Source organism: Hypomesus transpacificus, chromosome 24 (assembly GCF_021917145.1).
Source record: "Hypomesus transpacificus isolate Combined female chromosome 24, fHypTra1, whole genome shotgun sequence".
NCBI classification, from domain to species: domain Eukaryota; kingdom Metazoa; phylum Chordata; class Actinopteri; order Osmeriformes; family Osmeridae; genus Hypomesus; species Hypomesus transpacificus.
The window spans coordinates 3327953-3344776 of record NC_061083.1 but is presented as its reverse complement, the minus strand read 5'-3'; the positions used below and the strand labels follow the sequence as shown (position 1 = coordinate 3344776).

Genomic DNA, 16824 nt, shown 5'->3' with positions numbered 1-16824 from the left:
TCTTCTTTTATTTCTTTAACAAAGCAAAATACAATTAGCTTTATAAAATGTTAACAGTTTAGTTGTTGTGTGTCTTATCTGTACCAGTACCCTATCTGATTATTTTCGATATTGACAATTCTGTTGTTTGCAGATGCTGATATAGAGGTTATGTGTGCATATAATTTGAACATCATCCCAGGAAATATAAATCGACATACTTCCAGTCGATTGAGTTTCAGATTTATTGACGGGAAAGGCAATGCTTATCACAATAAACCAAAGCTATCGAATAATGTCACAAAAATGTCTTCAATTGTGATATAATAAAACCCTCATCACACCATTGTATCACTATACCATCATCATCAATTCAGTTGAACATCTTCTGAATCCGTGGCTTAAGGAATTCCAGCATGCCGTTTTTCTCAAAGGTTTGTGGTAGGTTGGCCACGTTCATGAGGCTGTTGTGAGCTTCATCAAACAGAGCCTCACCAATCTCCTTCTTCACCCTGTCTTTCCAGGCACTGAGCTTTGGCCGGCTCTCAAACACATCAAGGCCAGTCCCAAACGGCTGCAAAACATGCACAAAAACTTTAAGTAACTACGACTAACTACTAAGACATTGATATGTGTTTACTAAATCAAAATGTATTTGTACGACCCTTTTTACAATCAATGTCACAGAAGGATTCACATACGCCCATAGAACTGCGCCTCAACCAACCTAAACCCTTAAGGAAGACAAGGAAAAACTCCCAGAAAAACTAAAGTTGATGGACAAATTGTACCTGCATGACTTCTACTATGGCAACAATGTCTGCCAGGGAGATTTGGTCTCCAACGATGAAGGGTTTCTCTTGGAGGAATTTCTCCTCAAACACCTTCAGGCTCTGTGTAAAGTCCTCCATTGCAGAATCCATTTTCTCTTTAGGCACCTCTGCACCAGTTACAATGGGAAGTATGGCCTAACAGGAAGAACCAACCAAAACAAGAACTTTGCAGCCTTCTACTTCTTCATTAGATAAGATGTTATTACATTTCATCAATCAATAACAAGGCAGAAGGATCAGGCTCAAACATTTAAAAAACAGCCTTTACCCTGAACCAGTACACCTTTGACCCATGGGCTCGCATGGCTGAATGTTGCCAGGCGAGGTACTCGTTAACGCGTGCTCGCTCCTGCAGGTCAGCTGGATACCAGTTGTCTGACACTGAGGCGCTGAATTTCTCTGCCATGTACTTCAGTATGGCAACACTAAACACACAAAGAAAACCATACACAATGAAGGGAATGTGCCAAAAACGTGACCCTGTGTTAAGGTATCGGTGCTGAAGCTTTGCTCAGCTTTTTTCTTTCTTTACCTCTCTGTGAGAATGAAGTCTCCATCTTTCAAGACAGGGACTTTTCTCACCAAACTGACGTTTCCAAAGTCTTCACTATAATGCTGTCCTAAAATAACATTCAAATATTTAAAGAGCAGCAGTAAAAGTAGAATGGCAAAATACATTTTTCTATTGACTGTTACATATCACAAATATAGTAGTAGTACTTAACTAAACATATTTTAGCAATATTAACAATCACCACTGTTATTTAGACTAGACTTCGATCAATTACTTACTTATTAAAAAGTAATTTCCTACTTATAAGTTATTTATGCTAAACATATCTGATTTTACTATAACACAACGTCTGTAAACTATATTGAATAAAGATAAATCCTGCATCAATTTAATGGCATGTAAAATCGAACATCTATTTCATACGTATCTGTAGGTTGATAAAAGCCTCTGAATAAAGTTGAGACAATCCGTTATATTTCTTGTAGTACCTGAGGCAAGATCTACAAACTTGAATTCAAACGGAATGTCGTTTTTCTTGGCAAACAGAAACACAGAACGACATGGCTGAGAATGGAGATCTAGATACAATTCCAACGGCATTTTCTTTTGGTGCAGGAGATGTTGTGTTCCGAATTTCGACACTGCTACTTCTACTCTGTATGTTCCAGCTGTGCCCCTCCCCTTAAACGCGACTGATTTTAAGTGATGACGACACTTCAATGTAAGGTTAAAGTCTTGGTTGAGTGGGCTTAGTGTTTGAAAAGTTTTGTAAATATTGTTGAGAATTTGAAGACATACTAAGCACATTTAATTCATGGTTCACTGTTGCTATTAATAGGTTTATTTGAGTTAATCCAACTCGATTTGCTACATTGCATAATGGATTATACATGTCACATTTATACAGCCTAATTTCATTTGATGAATAGTATTTAATCCATAAACAAAATAAATCGTTAAAATATACTGACATAACATTATAGAATTTCATGTAGGTTTGATTTTTTATCTGTCACATGCAGGTAATCAGGATAGAGGGTTGAAAGTCCAGACTCTAACTTAGCCCAGACAACAGACAGGGAGTGATCAGACCAGGTTTCTGTGAGTCAATATGAACTCCCACACCTCCACTTGGAATGTTTGTTAAACAAAGGTCCAGAATATGAAAATCGATGTAGTTGTTAACACATTGAACAATAAATGTTGTCACGTAACGTGTTATACTTTCTAAAAGGTTTGGAGTCAAAGAACAGGTTTAGCAAGGCGGTGAGAGAGGCTAAACGACTGTACTCGGAGAGACTACAACAACAGTTCTCTGCTAACGACTCTGCTTCTGTCTGGAGAGGGCTCAGGCCGATCACCAACTACAAGCCTAAAGCCCCCCACACCACTAACAACTCCCGCCTGGCCAACGACCTGAACAAGTTCTACTGCAGATGTGAAAGACAATTGGATTGTCCTGAACCACACCACCCCACCCAAGCTGTCTCCACCCCTCTCACCACAGTGATGCCTCTCTCAATTCCGGACAGAGAAGTCAACAGACTGTTCAAGAGGCAGAACCCCTGCACAGCAGCTGGGCCAGACTCTGTCTCTCCTGCCACCCTCAAACAGTGCGCTGACCAGCTGTCTCCGGTGTTCACCAACATCTTCAACACCTCCCTGGAGACCAGTCTGTCGTCCGCCATCATCCCTGTGCCCAAAAAGCCAAGGCCTACAGGACTTAATGACTTCAGACCCGTCGCCCTGACCTCTGTGGTAATGAAGTCTTTCGAGCGCCTGGTGCTGGCACACCTCAAAGCCATCACGGACCCTCTCCTGGACCCCCTGCAGTTTGCCTACAGAGCCAACAGGTCTGTAGATGACACAGTCAACATTGCACTCCACTTCACCCTCCAGCACCTGGACTCCCCAGCATCCTACGCCAGGATCCTGTTTGTGGACTTCAGCTCTGTCTTTAATACCATCATCCCCGCTCTGCTTCAGGACAAGCTCTCCCAGCTGAACGTGCCTGACTTCACCTGCAGGTGGGTCACAGACTTCCTGTCTGACAGGAAGCAGTGCGTTAAGCTGGGAACACAAGTCTCTGACTCCCGGTCCATCAGCACCGGATCTCCTCTGGGCTGCGTCCTTTCTCCTCTGCTCTTCTCCCTGTACACAAACAGCACCTCCAGTCACCCGTCCATCAAACTCCTGAAGTTTGCGGACGACGCCACCCTCATCGGGTTAATCTCTGGTGGAGATGAGTCGGACTACAGGTGGGAAGCTGACAACCTGGTGAAGTGGTGTGGCCAGAACAACCTAGAGCTCAATGTTCTTAAGACAGTGGAGATGGTTGTGGACTTTAGAAAGAATACAGCCCCACTCACCCCATCACCCTGTGTGACTCCCCAGTCAACAGTGTGGAGTCCTTCCGCTTCCTGGGTACTATCCTCTCCCAGGACCTCAAGTGGAAACTGAACATCAGCTCCCTCACCAAGAAAGCACAACAGAGGATACTGCAGCAGTTGAAGTAATTCAACCTGCAAAGGACAATGATGGTACACTTCTACACAGCCATCATTGAGTCTATCATCACCTCCTCCATCACCATCTGGTACGCTGCTGCCACTGCCAAGGACAAGAGCAGACTGCAGCGTATCATCCGCACTGCTGAGAAAGTGATTGGCTGCAATCTGCCTACCCTCGAGGACCTGCACACCTCGAGGACCCTGAAGCGAGCGAGGAAGATTGTGGCCGATTCCTCCCAACCTGGACACACTCTGTTTCAACCACTCCCCTCTGGCAGTACGATGCGGTTCATCAGGACCAAAACGTCACGCCACAAGAACAGTTTCTTTCCTTTCGCTGCTAGCCTTTTAAACAAGGCCCCAAACTGACACTGACACTCTGTCACTTATCTTATACACTCAGTCACTTTAACATTCAGTATTATTTCTATTTTATTCTATATATATATATATATATATTTTTTATATATATTGTATCTTTATTTTTTATTATATTTTAATTGTATATTATATTGTATAGCTCTGCCAGTTGTTTATTTTATTTTGTTATACATTCTCTACATTTTCATTGTGTTCATTATGTTTAAATGTTCACTGTTTGCACCTTCCCACCAAAGTAAATTCCTTGTTTGTGACCACTTACTTGGCGATTAAACTCAATTCTAATTCTAAAGATGCCAGAAAACAACACGCTATGAGAATGTTCAACTGATGACATCGTTATGTTTCAGTCTGAACGGAAAAGTGGAAAATTGACCCATGTCAACGTAGAAGTAGAATTGCATAGACAATTAAGTCACCGCAAAAGTTGCATATTGCATCACTAACACCTAAATTACTACCATACCTCCATTATGGTTTGATCTCTTTAATCTGCGGAGAAAACCACTCTGTGAGGCACCCAACTAAAGTCACCTTAGCCTCTTTGTTGTGGTATGGCCCACAGAGGGTCAGACTAGGTCAGTCTGGAGGAGAGACAGAGGGCTAATGGTTACCCCTAGGGCAACATTTCATAACCCTCTCTCCAACCAATGAGATGAGGTAGTTTAGCAATGGGTTACTTGAACGCCTTAGCTCTGGTTTACATGTAGTTGACATGTGGTCTTTGTTTTGAGGGGTAAAGCTGACATAAACCTCTTGCTGAGCATAAGAAACATGAAACACTTTTTGAGGTCATTGATTCTTTAAGGGACATGCTGAGATTCAATGTTTCACTCTAACTGCCAATTTAAGAAAGAAAATAATATTTCATAATTATGTTGCACAGAAAGGTACTGAGTCCTATATGTATATTTAAAATTATTCGATCACATGAGCAATAAATACTGTACAATGACTTCTGATGCAGAATACTAGTACTATATACAATACTACAAAGTTTAAACAGGTTAGAACAGTTGGTTTAAATATCAAACAACTCGACTGACGTCTATTCTCCATTCAGGGTTGTGTGATTTTGGTGACTTTCAAAGGTCGGAAATATATGGCTTCCATGGGATTCCTGCTGGGTTCTGCCATTTGAGACAGATGGACGCAGCAAGGTCTGATGTCTGCCAGTTTTAATGGCCTTGGTCTGTGGAATGAACTGTGGAATGAACCCCCCACACACTGACCTCACTGGAGAGCAATGTTGCACACAGTTTACAAACAAATGCTAAATCATTAACATGCTACAAAGAAATCAGTCACTTCAGACGAGATATAATTTCAGCATCTGATAAGCAGCTTATTTTCATTCATAATATTTCATGTTCAATATGGAATAATCCATGTAGATTCAGGTGTTGATACTTCAAAGCAATCATTGTCTCTCTCTCTCTCTCTCTCTCTCTCTCTCTCTCTCTCTCTCTCTCTCTCTCTCTCTCTCTCTCTCTCTCTCTCTCTCTCTCTCTCTCTCTCTCTCTCTCTCTCTCTCTCGCACACACACACACACACACAAACTCCTCCCTCATTTAATAGCCTAACAGACCCACTGTCGTTCGTGGCTTGCAATCCTCAGTCAATTTTACTTATTCAATAATCAGGCTTTGCATGTCAGCTGTGATAACACACTCAAGCCTCACTGTTTAAATGCCAGTAATCACATAAGTGACAAATAGATAGTTTATTTTCATGCACTTGTTGGAATGGTTACCTAAATTGTACGGGATGGGGGATAATCAGGTATTTCGGAGACATTATTGAGATAAATAGCCTAAATGTAGAATATCCACATCCTTATCCTTCGTCCTCGGGTACATCATCTGTTTTGAATCCATGTTCAAGTGCACAGCATAAAACGGGTTAAGAGTCACGTGGTAACAAGTGGTATTATCACTCCAGGCTATAAAGAAAGTCTATGTGAAGAAAAAGAGAACAAAGAAATCTGAACCTATAAGAGACCCTTTAGACGCTGTGCTGCCCGTCATTCTTCGGCTCCAGCAAGGGCAGGAGCCTGTAGACGGCGGGACTTTCTCATCCAAGCTGTCCACGGATCCACATGACGATGATGATGCGGACCTGTCTCCTCGTGTGCTGCGCTTTTGCACTGCAATGCATACGAAGCATGCATTGTTTGCCAACGCGTGGAACAAGCAGGTATAAAGCTGCACCGGTAAGTGAAGAAAATATTATCTTTCAGTTTATTGAACATGTGTAGTTCAACTATAATGGTATTTAATCTCAATTTATCTCAGGGAAGAAACACTTGACTTTACATGTTGCTTTATAGATAAACTAAAAAAAGCTGAAGTTGACTAAATCTGAACTTCTCAAACAGATTGTAAAGGTCAGTTTACCTGTGCAGAACGTTGTTTCTTTAGGTCGGAGTGCTACCACATCTCTATTTGTGGAGTGTTTTGATGCTTTCTGAACTTGATGCCTTCTGAATATGGCTCTACTAACATTTCCTTGCAGTAAGTAAAACTCACGCCCAAAGATCTAAGGTGATTAGTTCCTGATTCTTCCGGCATTCATGAATCATTACTTTGTGTGTTTATTTTAGGTCCGAGGTGCAAATATCATGGCACGTTTTTGTCGTAAAACCTTGTTATGATGATCAATTTAAATAACACAGTTTAGGATCTATTTCTCGAAAATATCTATTCCATGATGGGTTAGACAAGTCTTGGTCACAACAATATAATGCATTGGATTTAAATGCGGAATGAGGCGTCTATGGTGGGATGTTAAATGCAAAAAGAGGCAGGTGGTCATACATTAGAGGTCAACGAGTTCTTGTGTCAGCACGACAGAACACCGTAATAACAGGCACATCTAAGGAATTTAATGTTATACATGGCGTAATGTTTGTGGATGAAGCGAGGTGAGAAGCCTCTTTAAATGATTTGCACTGGTTTGCTTTAATACAATAAACTAGTTTGATATAAAATAATACCATACTGTACATCTACTGTACACACAATATAAGAAAGTTTATGTTAGAAAGTAACTATTCTGTTGCATGAATTGCAGATGGGATTACATTTGATCATACATGATGATCAAATGTAATGTGTCTTGGTGACTGAGCTGGAAATCAAATCTGTAGTTTTGTCAATTTGTTCTCATTGTTGACAAAAGAGTGAATGATTATACAAGCACAGACAAGTTTCTCTGTCTGCGGCATCTGGGTCAGGATACACAAAGTGCCTGTTTGCTCTCTCAGGGAAAATGGAGGGGAAAGCGATGGGCTCACTGTTTGGATTTCCCTTTGTGAATAAAATCCACGTCCCTTGGTTCTCCTTCCTGTTAGGCCCTGCTGGTTCTGTCCTCTGGCAAAACCCACGGCTGCAAACCGTGAGAGCAAAGGTGACATCAGAGAGCGCTTTCGGTTCCCATAGCGTCCACCAGCTGAACAATTTGGCCCACAGCTGCAGATCATTGGATTCATACACATTGGAAAATGCTTGTTTTAACAGTTATGCATTCTGATTATAAAGCCCTTTTCACTTAGAGGAAGAGCTCAGAGGACAGCTAAACTGTGATCAGGTTATATACAGTGACAATGGTGTCAGCCATTCAGATTCTGAATTCCACAGACAAACAATCTGGAAGGCTACGGTCTTAGAGGTAGAGGCAGCCTGCCAGGAAAGATAAGAGTTAAGTACATTTCAAGTGGATTTGGATAATTTCCCATTGCTTAGTGTTGCTGATGGATGTTTTGGATTAAGACGATAAGGAGACAAGATAGCCAGGTATTTACTGATATCATCTAACCAACAAACCATCATTGGAATCCTCCTCCAGTTAAACAGTTTAGAGACTGGAATATACAGTACACCCTTCAAATTAAGATGTTATCTGGAATCTCCAGTGTCCACACATAACATTTATAGCCAATTTCCCCCTGCATCATAATAGTTTCAAGTTCCACACTCAGTGCATGGAGCGTTGCATGGTTTCCTGAATCTGTAATTTAGTTCCCACATGCAGCGTGTGGGCTGTGGTAGGACTTCGTTAGTGCAGGTTTTAGCTAGACTGCTGGATATTGTCCCGAAGAAGGAGCCCATTTCTTATATTATGTCTGGGGGTTTGTTAGAGATAGAGATACAGTTCCAAAGCATCTTGTACAGACATGTTACCTATGCTGTTTGAATACCGCTCTGTCAGATCCTCGAGGTAAAATCTCATAGATCACTGTAACCAGTAGCTATATGTGTCCATACATGTAATGAACCCCCCCCCCCCTTCTCCTCTTTCAAACACCCTCACACAATGATAAATCTTCTCAAATGGCTCAAAGGTTTGCCCTCCGGGTTTGTGTTTCATCAATAGTTTATGTTAATGCAAAGTCAGCAGAAACGTATGGGTCGAGCCTCTTAGGGCTTTAGGGAACGTTCTGCTACATTCTCAGGATATCCTCTGTCTGCTTTGAAATTAAGTGAGAAGCTGACTGCGTTACAGAAAGGGAACGAGTGCTACCGCGGTAACTTAGCTCCATTGATAATCCTATCTATCTAGAATGGTATTGCCAAAGTAGTTGTAGTTTAGCCCCTTTGGCAATGCCAGTGATTGCATCACAACCTTTACTTGAGGTGTAGCTGTGTTTTCACTTACCACAGGATGTTGGTTATTGTCAACAACCTGCAGAACTGTATTCTTTTGAACTATAATCTTTTGAAAAAAACCTTATCTTGCTGCAGAAGACCAGTCATGTTTACTAGGGGTGTCAGATGGCTGAGCGGTTAGGGAATCGGGCTATTACTCAGAAGGTTGCCGGTTCGATGACCGTAGGAGCCAAATGACGTTGTGCAAGGCACGTCGCCCTACCTGCCTCGGGGGGGAATGTCCCGATACGAACTGTAAGATAAGAGTGTCTGCTAAATGACTAAAGGTAAAATAAAGACAAACACAAGCCCCCTTTGTAGTTTGGTACATGCAATATTTTAGAATTTGATTAGTAACCTCCTCATGTTACAGACTGAAATTCAAGAGCAGGTTCAGGGTTTTTGGGATAGTATTCCTCCCATGATTAGGGGCACATAACTCCCGTTAAGGCCCTCTCGCACTGAGACCTCTGCTGCACATTCCATGAATCCTGCTGGGCATTGTTCCCGTTATCCTACAACACCATACCAGTTCAGCTTCACAGAGCAGGACGGAGGGAGACTCGCTCATCTCAACAGTATTTCCCCTTAAGACTATGACCTACAATGAGGATTTATTTCAGGCAAGCGGTTGAAAAAGAAAAACAAGCTTGGTTGTTGTGAATGTAATGTGCTTGGTCTTTTGGTCTTGCAGCATGTTGTAGCCGTGTAATTGGAAATGTAAACTACAGTTGGTCATTTATGAGAGTGAAAAAAAAAGGCTTCAAGGATTATAAAGCCACAAAAGTGAGTAAAGGACCTTGAAGTATACCACCTCAAGCAGGCACAGAGGAAAAGCGCAGTCAACAGTGTGGCTCTGTAATTTGCCACTGAGATAATGAGGAGGGCCATTTCCTCTGAGTTCTGCAGGGGCGATATTTACTGTAATAGTTCCTATCTGTAATGATACTGGCTGTACAGCAGGTTTCGTGCCCACTTCAAGTCTGGTACATACTGGGAGACGTGAAGCCAGTTGAAGGAAAAGCAAAGGTGGAATTAGACATGTTGTCCTAAATTCCACCATTTTATTTACCTTATATATATCCAAGGCTCCCATTAGGACCCATGTCTGGTTTTTAACAGGGGCCTCAAATCTCACCCGAATGGAGAAACCCAATAACAGCTTGCTGATGAATGAATTTAATGGTGCTCATGTAACAGACGTGGTTTTGCAAGTTCCGTCAGAGGTATAAGTGCCTCCATCCGCTCTCGCGGGGAGTCGAACTCACCACCTCTGACTTCCCAAGCGCCACCACTACCAACTACGCCAACGAAAAGCTTGCAATTCATTGACGCTGGTGGCCTGTTATATTACTTGAGGAGTGAGTTTCACCACACACCGGCTACACTCAGAAAACATCTTCTTTTTAAGGGTTGGCACCAGTCTTCTGATCTGCATGACTTTAAAAAAAGAGGAAGAGGAGCCCATGTCCAGGAGTTGCTCAAAGATGCGTCTGTCGTCAACGGAAACCCCGATGCTGCCCATCCACCAACCGACACTTCCCGGAACTTGAACCGTCCACGATGCGGTGTCCCAGACTTCCCCACCCAGAAGGAGTTTCTTCCCAGCGGGCGACACCGACAGAAGCGCTTTGTCTTGTACGGGGGCCGCTTGGAAAGGAATGACCTGACCTACAAGTAAGGAGATGATTACCTGACCTACTGTATGAGCACAAGCTTTAATGACTGTAATTATTTGTGAATCTGGACTTTCTCAAAACTTGATTTAGGTGAAAGACCATCAATTCTCCTGACATGTTTTAAGCATATTTGAAACAGATGGGATTGGTGCATGATGTCCTTGAGAATACTCTCCATTTATCATGAGGATTACCATATCGCCCCTTTTGGCTAGAGCTCTCATTCAGAAGCCTATGGGTTGTGTTACAAGGGAGGGGGAGGTGCCCTGTCATCAAATTTTGGGTCTGGAAAAAAAACGTAAACAAGTGGTGTCTCTAAAACGTAGCAAGCTGCAATGTTATTAGTTTTCCCTCCTCGGGAGACACTCAACAGGAGTGTCTGGTGCCTCTCAGTCTGCCTCGCGTTCCTCTCACGGTGGCGGCATTGAGAGGAACTTTCTAGTGGATATCCAAGAATTATAAAGCTATCAATCAGTGTCGATGTGACCCGGCATAATGTTAGGGAAGCAGTTTTCATCGTGACAGGGTCACTGCAGGGCACTCATACAGTCCTGTGGAAGGCAAGCCTGTGGTTTTTGTCTTTATCTTCAGTTGGCTAATCCACTGTTGACATTAAAGAGATTCATCACTCCATTGAGTTATTTCAGCGTTTGATATGGATAGAAGTTATAAAGACATTATTAACTTGCTATAAATCTTGGTTTCCTTTTATGAACTGTTGCCATATTTATGATACGAGGATATTGTGTTTTTCTTTTATAACACTCTGGGTGGTTTTACAAGACAGACACTGAGTGAAAGAAAAGGAGGACCATGATACGCTATTACCTTACAGAGCCCGAGGGTCTAGGTACAGCAAGCCTTTCTGTCGATTTTAAGGTTTGATATCAAACGAGTGGAACGAACGAGGCCGGTGGTCTCTGATGTGTCTGAGCAGACTCAGGGCATGTCTGTGTGTTTGCACGTGTGTGGTTTACAATCTGATGTCTGCATGTGTTATATGATGAATATCTCTTCCAGGATCGTACGCTACCCCTGGCAGATGAGCGAGGACAAGGTGCGGCGTGTCTTGCAGGAAGCCTTGAGAGTGTGGAGCGAAGTCACTCCTCTCACCTTCACGGAAGTCCCGAGTGGAAAGACTGATATCGTCATCGACTTCACCAGGTACGGGGGCACTGCATACTGAATGTGTTCACTTTGAACAAGTGTTGAAGACTTAAAGACTCAATGTGAAGACCTAGACGATGTAAACCTCCAGGTACTGGCACGGAGATAACCTGCCTTTTGACGGACCCGGAGGCATTCTCGCCCATGCATTCTTCCCTAAGACACACAGAGAGGGGGAAATCCACTTTGACTATGATGAGTCATGGACACTGGGCAATAACATGGGTGAGCGTTTTTTGTTGTCACATACATTTGTATTGGAAGTTACAGTCATGGTCGAGAGACACTGATCTGGTGTGGTTGGTTCGGTGATCGTAAACTCTCTGGTGGGGTGTTTTCTCTGATCCTCTTGCAGGCACGGATCTCCTCCAGGTGGCGGCACATGAGTTTGGACACGTCCTGGGCCTGCAGCACTCCCGTGAGCCGGGGGCAGTGATGTCTGCCTTCTACAGTTTCTCCTATCCTCTGCAGCTCAGTGAGGATGACAAGCGAGGGATCCAATACCTGTATGGCTCTCGTCCTCATGTCCCTCCCAAACCTGCACCCCCACCCCAAATCAGCACTGAGAACAATGAGATCATAAGCAGCACTGTGAGTGTTACTCTAATCTAGATGTAAGGGTGCTGGTCCTTTTTCTGGGATAGACCGACACACACATTAGACACACATTAAACACAACAAAGGCTATATACAGTGCCCTCCAAAAGTATTGGAACAGTGAGGCCAATTCCTTTATTTTTGCTGTAGACTGAAAACATTTGGGCTTGACATCAAACGATGAATGTGAAACCAGAGATCAACGTTTCAGCTTTTATTTCCAGGTATTTACATCAAGATCTGATGCACAAATTAGAAAATATCACCTTTTTGTTCGAACCCACCCATTTGTCACGTGAGCAAAAGTATTGGAACATGTGACTGACAGGTGTGTTTTGTTGCCCAGGTGTGTCCTATTACATACATTATTCAATCAATAAATACCACTGAATGTCTACACTCAGGTTCAGATTGGGTAAGATAGGTTTTGTCTATGCAGACTGTATTCAGAGGTGAAAACAACATGAAAACCAGAGCGCTGTCTTTGGGTGAAAAACAAGCAATTGTGAGTCTTAGAGAAGATGGAAAATCAATCAGTGCCATTGCAGAAACATTGGCCATAGCCAGTACAACCATTTGGAATGTCCTGAAGAAGAAGAAAACTACTGGTGTACTAAGTAACAGACGTCGAACAGGTAGACCAAGGAAAACATCAGCAGTTGATGACAGAAACATTGTGAGAGCTGTAAAGAAAGACCCTAAAACAACTGTTAGTGAGATCAGCAACAACCTCCAGATGGCAGGAGTGAAGGTATCACTATCTACTGTTCGCAGAAGACTTCATGAACAAAAGTACAAGGGCTACACCAGAAGATGCAAACCACTCATTAGCAAGAAGAATAGGAAGGCCAGGCTGGAATTTGCCAAAAAGTACAGAGATGAACCTCAAAAATTCTGGGACAAAGTTTTATGGACTGATGAGACAAAGATTAACTTTTACCAAAGTGATGGAAAGGCTAAAGTTTGGAGAAAGAAAGGAACTGCTCATGATCCCAAACACACAAGCTCATCTGTGAAACACGGTGGAGGTAATGTCATGGCTTGGGCTTGCATGGCTTCTTCTGGGACGGGCTCATTAATCTTCATTGAGGATGTAACACATGATGGCAGCAGCAAAATGAACTCGGAAGTCTACAGAAACATTTTGTCTGCCAATTTAAGGAAAGATGCAACCAAACTGATTGGCAGAGCCTTCATCATGCAGCAAGATAACGACCCAAAACACACTGCCAAAACAACAAAGGAGTTCATCAGGGGCAAGAAATGGAAGGTATTAGACTGGCCAAGTCAATCTCCAGACTTAAACCCTATAGAGCATGCATTTTACCTGCTTAAGAGGAGACTGAAGGGAGGAACCCCACAAAACAAACAACAACTGAAAGAGGCTGCAGTGAAAGCCTGGGAAAGCATCAAAAAGGAAGAATGCAAAAGTTTGGTGACGTCAATGGGTCACAGACTTGCTGCAGTTATTGAAAGCAAAGGATTTGCAACTAAATATTAAGTCTTATTCACTTAAATATGTTTTAAGTATATCTGTTCCAATACTTTTGATCACATGACAAATGGGTGGATTCAAACAAAATGTGATATTTTCTTAGTTGTGCATTAGATCCTGATGTAAATACCTGGAAATAAAAGCTGAAACGTTGATCTCTGGTCTCACGTTCATTATTTGATGTCAAGCCCAAATGTTTTCAGTCTACAGCAAAAATAAAGGAATTCGCCTCACTGTTCCAATACTTTTGGAGGGCACTGTATATATGCATATACTGTATGTGCAGTTCCAGACATAAGAGTTGAAACACTGTTTGTATGTCTGTCTAGCCTGACGCCTGCCAGACAGATTTTGATGCCGTGTCTATGATCCGTGGAGAGCTGTTCTTTTTCAAGTCACGCTATGTGTGGCGCATTCGGGAGGGGCGTCTGGAGCGGGGTTACCCGGCCCTGGCGTCACGACACTGGAGGGGGATTCCAGAGAGCATTGATGCTGCCTTTGAAGACCAATCAGGGAATATCTGGTTCTTCCAAGGTGGGTGAGACATTGGCATGCTGCACAGCGGTTTGTGATTTCTTACAAATAAAAGACTGGTTTGTAATTTAAATAGTACAATAAGACCATGACAAGCCCTAACTTGAATATACAGATAGACACACAAAAAGATTGAGAGAAAACAGTTGAATCAGACTTTAGGAATTGCCCTTTTGTCTCATCTCGAACATCTCGAATATCTACTAAGATTACATAGATTAACTCTCAAGTGAAAACAAATAGCATCAAGTCGGTTGATAAACGAGAGCTTACAGATCTATCAAGTATTTCACAAGCAGAGCGTAAATCCTTAAAAACCCACAGCACATCCATCTGTTGGATGATCGTCTCTGTTCGTGTGGCGGCAGGTGAGAACTACTGGGTGTTTGACGGAGAAACCCAAATCTCCGGGCCGGAGTCCGTCCAGAGACTGGGCCTCTCAGTGCCCCATGTCCAGGCAGCGCTGCGCTGGGGTCAGGACAGCAGCTACAACACCTACTTCTTTCGGTCTGGAAACTACTGGAGATTCAGTCCCTGGGAGAAACGCGTGGACTCCATCTACCCCCGCAGTATGCAGGAATGGGATGGCATCCCAAGTGACGTGGATGCAGCTTTCCAGGACAAATACGGTGAGCTATAGAAGAGAGGTTGTAGTGTCTCTTGTTGGTTAGTTGTAACTGATTTAACTTATTGTACTCGCTTTTAATTATATTGTTGTTGCTTGCTTTCCTACAGGTGCACTCTTGCACTTTTGAGGTTCACGTTGTTTAATTATAACTTGCTTAATTACATGCTCTTGTGTTTCTTCCCATTGGCACTTATTTGCTTTTCACAAAGTATGCTTCGTGTTTTGGTTACCTACAATGTTTTGAGGCTGTTTCGTTGTTTATGATCATTGACCTATGCACTTTTTGTCAAGCTCTCTTGGAAGTCGCTTTGGATAAAAGCGTCTGCTAAATGAATAAATGTAAATGTAATGAATGTAGTAGGATCTCAAACACAAGTCATGTATGGGATTTGTTTGACACTATAACTATCACTGCCTCCACTTGAAGTAAGGCGACTGTGGGTTAACTCACTCAGTACTTAATAATAATGTACCACAAGTGTGGTATTCTACACTATTTAAGTGAGACTTTGCTTTGAGACTTTGCTGTTCTTTGATCATATTGATAATTCTGTTGAACTGAAGGATGTGTTCTATTTACAGGTTACGCCCACTTTATAAGAGGAAGGCAATACTGGAAATGTGATCCGGTGGAGATGAACTCACTGGAGGGATACCCTCGTTATGTTGGAATGGACTTTTTTGGTTGTAGAAATTCATGAATATTATGAATAATATGGAGAGCCAAGATAACAATATATGTCCAACCTTGATCTTTAAATTGAACATTTTAAAGAATGGAAGTGCCTTGAACCGCTTTTGGAATATCACTAGTACATCTGCAAGGGACCCTGTAAAATCGAAATCTGTTTGATTTTACAAGACCAAAGGATTTCTTATCTTCATCAAAATGTGGATGAACAGACTATTTGCTAAGTGAGATTTTTAGGTTTGGGTTCCAGTTCTGTAAAGATCTCAACCAAGAATTTGATCCCTCTAAGATGCCGTATGTATTTGATTTACTGTTTTTTCATCAATTTCACATTTGACTAGTTCTTCTTCTCAGGAAAAACAAATCAAACTTTTCCTCAGAGTTGAGACTTCATGTGCAGCTAAACTCATATTTATTTTGGCACATTGTTGTGCTGTTAAACTGGGGGAAAAACACACTTTGAAAATGAATCCTTCTGACATGCATTACTTGAGTAACCATGCATCTGTTTTGTTTAGTTTTTTTTTGAAAACTCAGATTTGTGTTGTCATGGGTAATGTCAGTGATTGGGGGCAACAGACAAGCTCTGTCGGTGGTCAAGATCTCAGAAGAGAGTGCCTGCCATCTACAGTTCAGTACCAGTAGAGGGCAGAAGACTGTGACCTATAACCTAGGTACAGAATTGTTAAAGCTCAAGACCATTTTCCAGAAGGGAAGGACTTTCATTTTTAAGGCAAACCCACCATATTTGCTGTCATTATGAAGTATTTACATATCACAGTGGTGCTATATCCTCACAGGATACCAATGAGGGATGGACGGATATCAATGTTTTATATTAGACAGCCATGAGGACAGTCACTCCAGGGTCAGTCATTCGTTCAGTCAGTCAGTGCTGGACACTGACATCTACAGTGCCTTATCTTGCAGATAACAAAATATTCTTTTTATTTTGCTGCAATCTCTCTTTCAGAAATGTTGGTGTAACTAAGGAAAGGGATTTTCACTTATTTTGTAATCAAACGTTATATATCTTTTCTTTATGTTATGTACTTTTAAGTTTTTTCCCCCATCGCGCATTTACTATGTAAATGTAAATGTATGAATTCTGTACTATGTTTTGGTACAAATAAATTCTAACTTGAGTTATTTTTTGTCTGTGTAGCTGAT

The 16824-nt window shown here is 42.1% G+C and overlaps 2 protein-coding genes and 1 long non-coding RNA gene across 3 annotated transcripts; 1 reads left to right on the top strand and 2 right to left on the bottom strand.

The window, feature by feature from the left end:
* Positions 1 to 21: 21 nt before the first annotated feature.
* On the bottom strand, positions 22 to 2022 carry gstt1a (glutathione S-transferase theta 1a). The gene is made up of 5 exons (XM_047048285.1): positions 1815 to 2022; positions 1345 to 1432; positions 1081 to 1237; positions 771 to 947; positions 22 to 553 (listed from the first exon to the last, which is right to left on the bottom strand). Exons 1-5 carry the CDS (start codon positions 1924 to 1926, stop codon positions 353 to 355), a joined length of 735 nt encoding a protein of 244 aa, XP_046904241.1. The 5' UTR covers positions 1927 to 2022; the 3' UTR covers positions 22 to 352.
* A 3903-nt stretch (positions 2023 to 5925) lies between these two features.
* Positions 5926 to 7687, bottom strand: LOC124486545. The gene is made up of 2 exons (XR_006958285.1): positions 6614 to 7687; positions 5926 to 6421 (listed from the first exon to the last, which is right to left on the bottom strand). It is a non-coding gene; the product is annotated as an uncharacterized LOC124486545 (long non-coding RNA).
* Positions 6190 to 16803, top strand: mmp11a (matrix metallopeptidase 11a). The gene is made up of 8 exons (XM_047048226.1): positions 6190 to 6429; positions 10275 to 10540; positions 11563 to 11706; positions 11801 to 11934; positions 12065 to 12300; positions 14131 to 14335; positions 14704 to 14964; positions 15546 to 16803. Exons 1-8 carry the CDS (start codon positions 6316 to 6318, stop codon positions 15662 to 15664), a joined length of 1479 nt encoding a protein of 492 aa, XP_046904182.1. The 5' UTR covers positions 6190 to 6315; the 3' UTR covers positions 15665 to 16803.
* Positions 16804 to 16824: the final 21 nt, after the last annotated feature.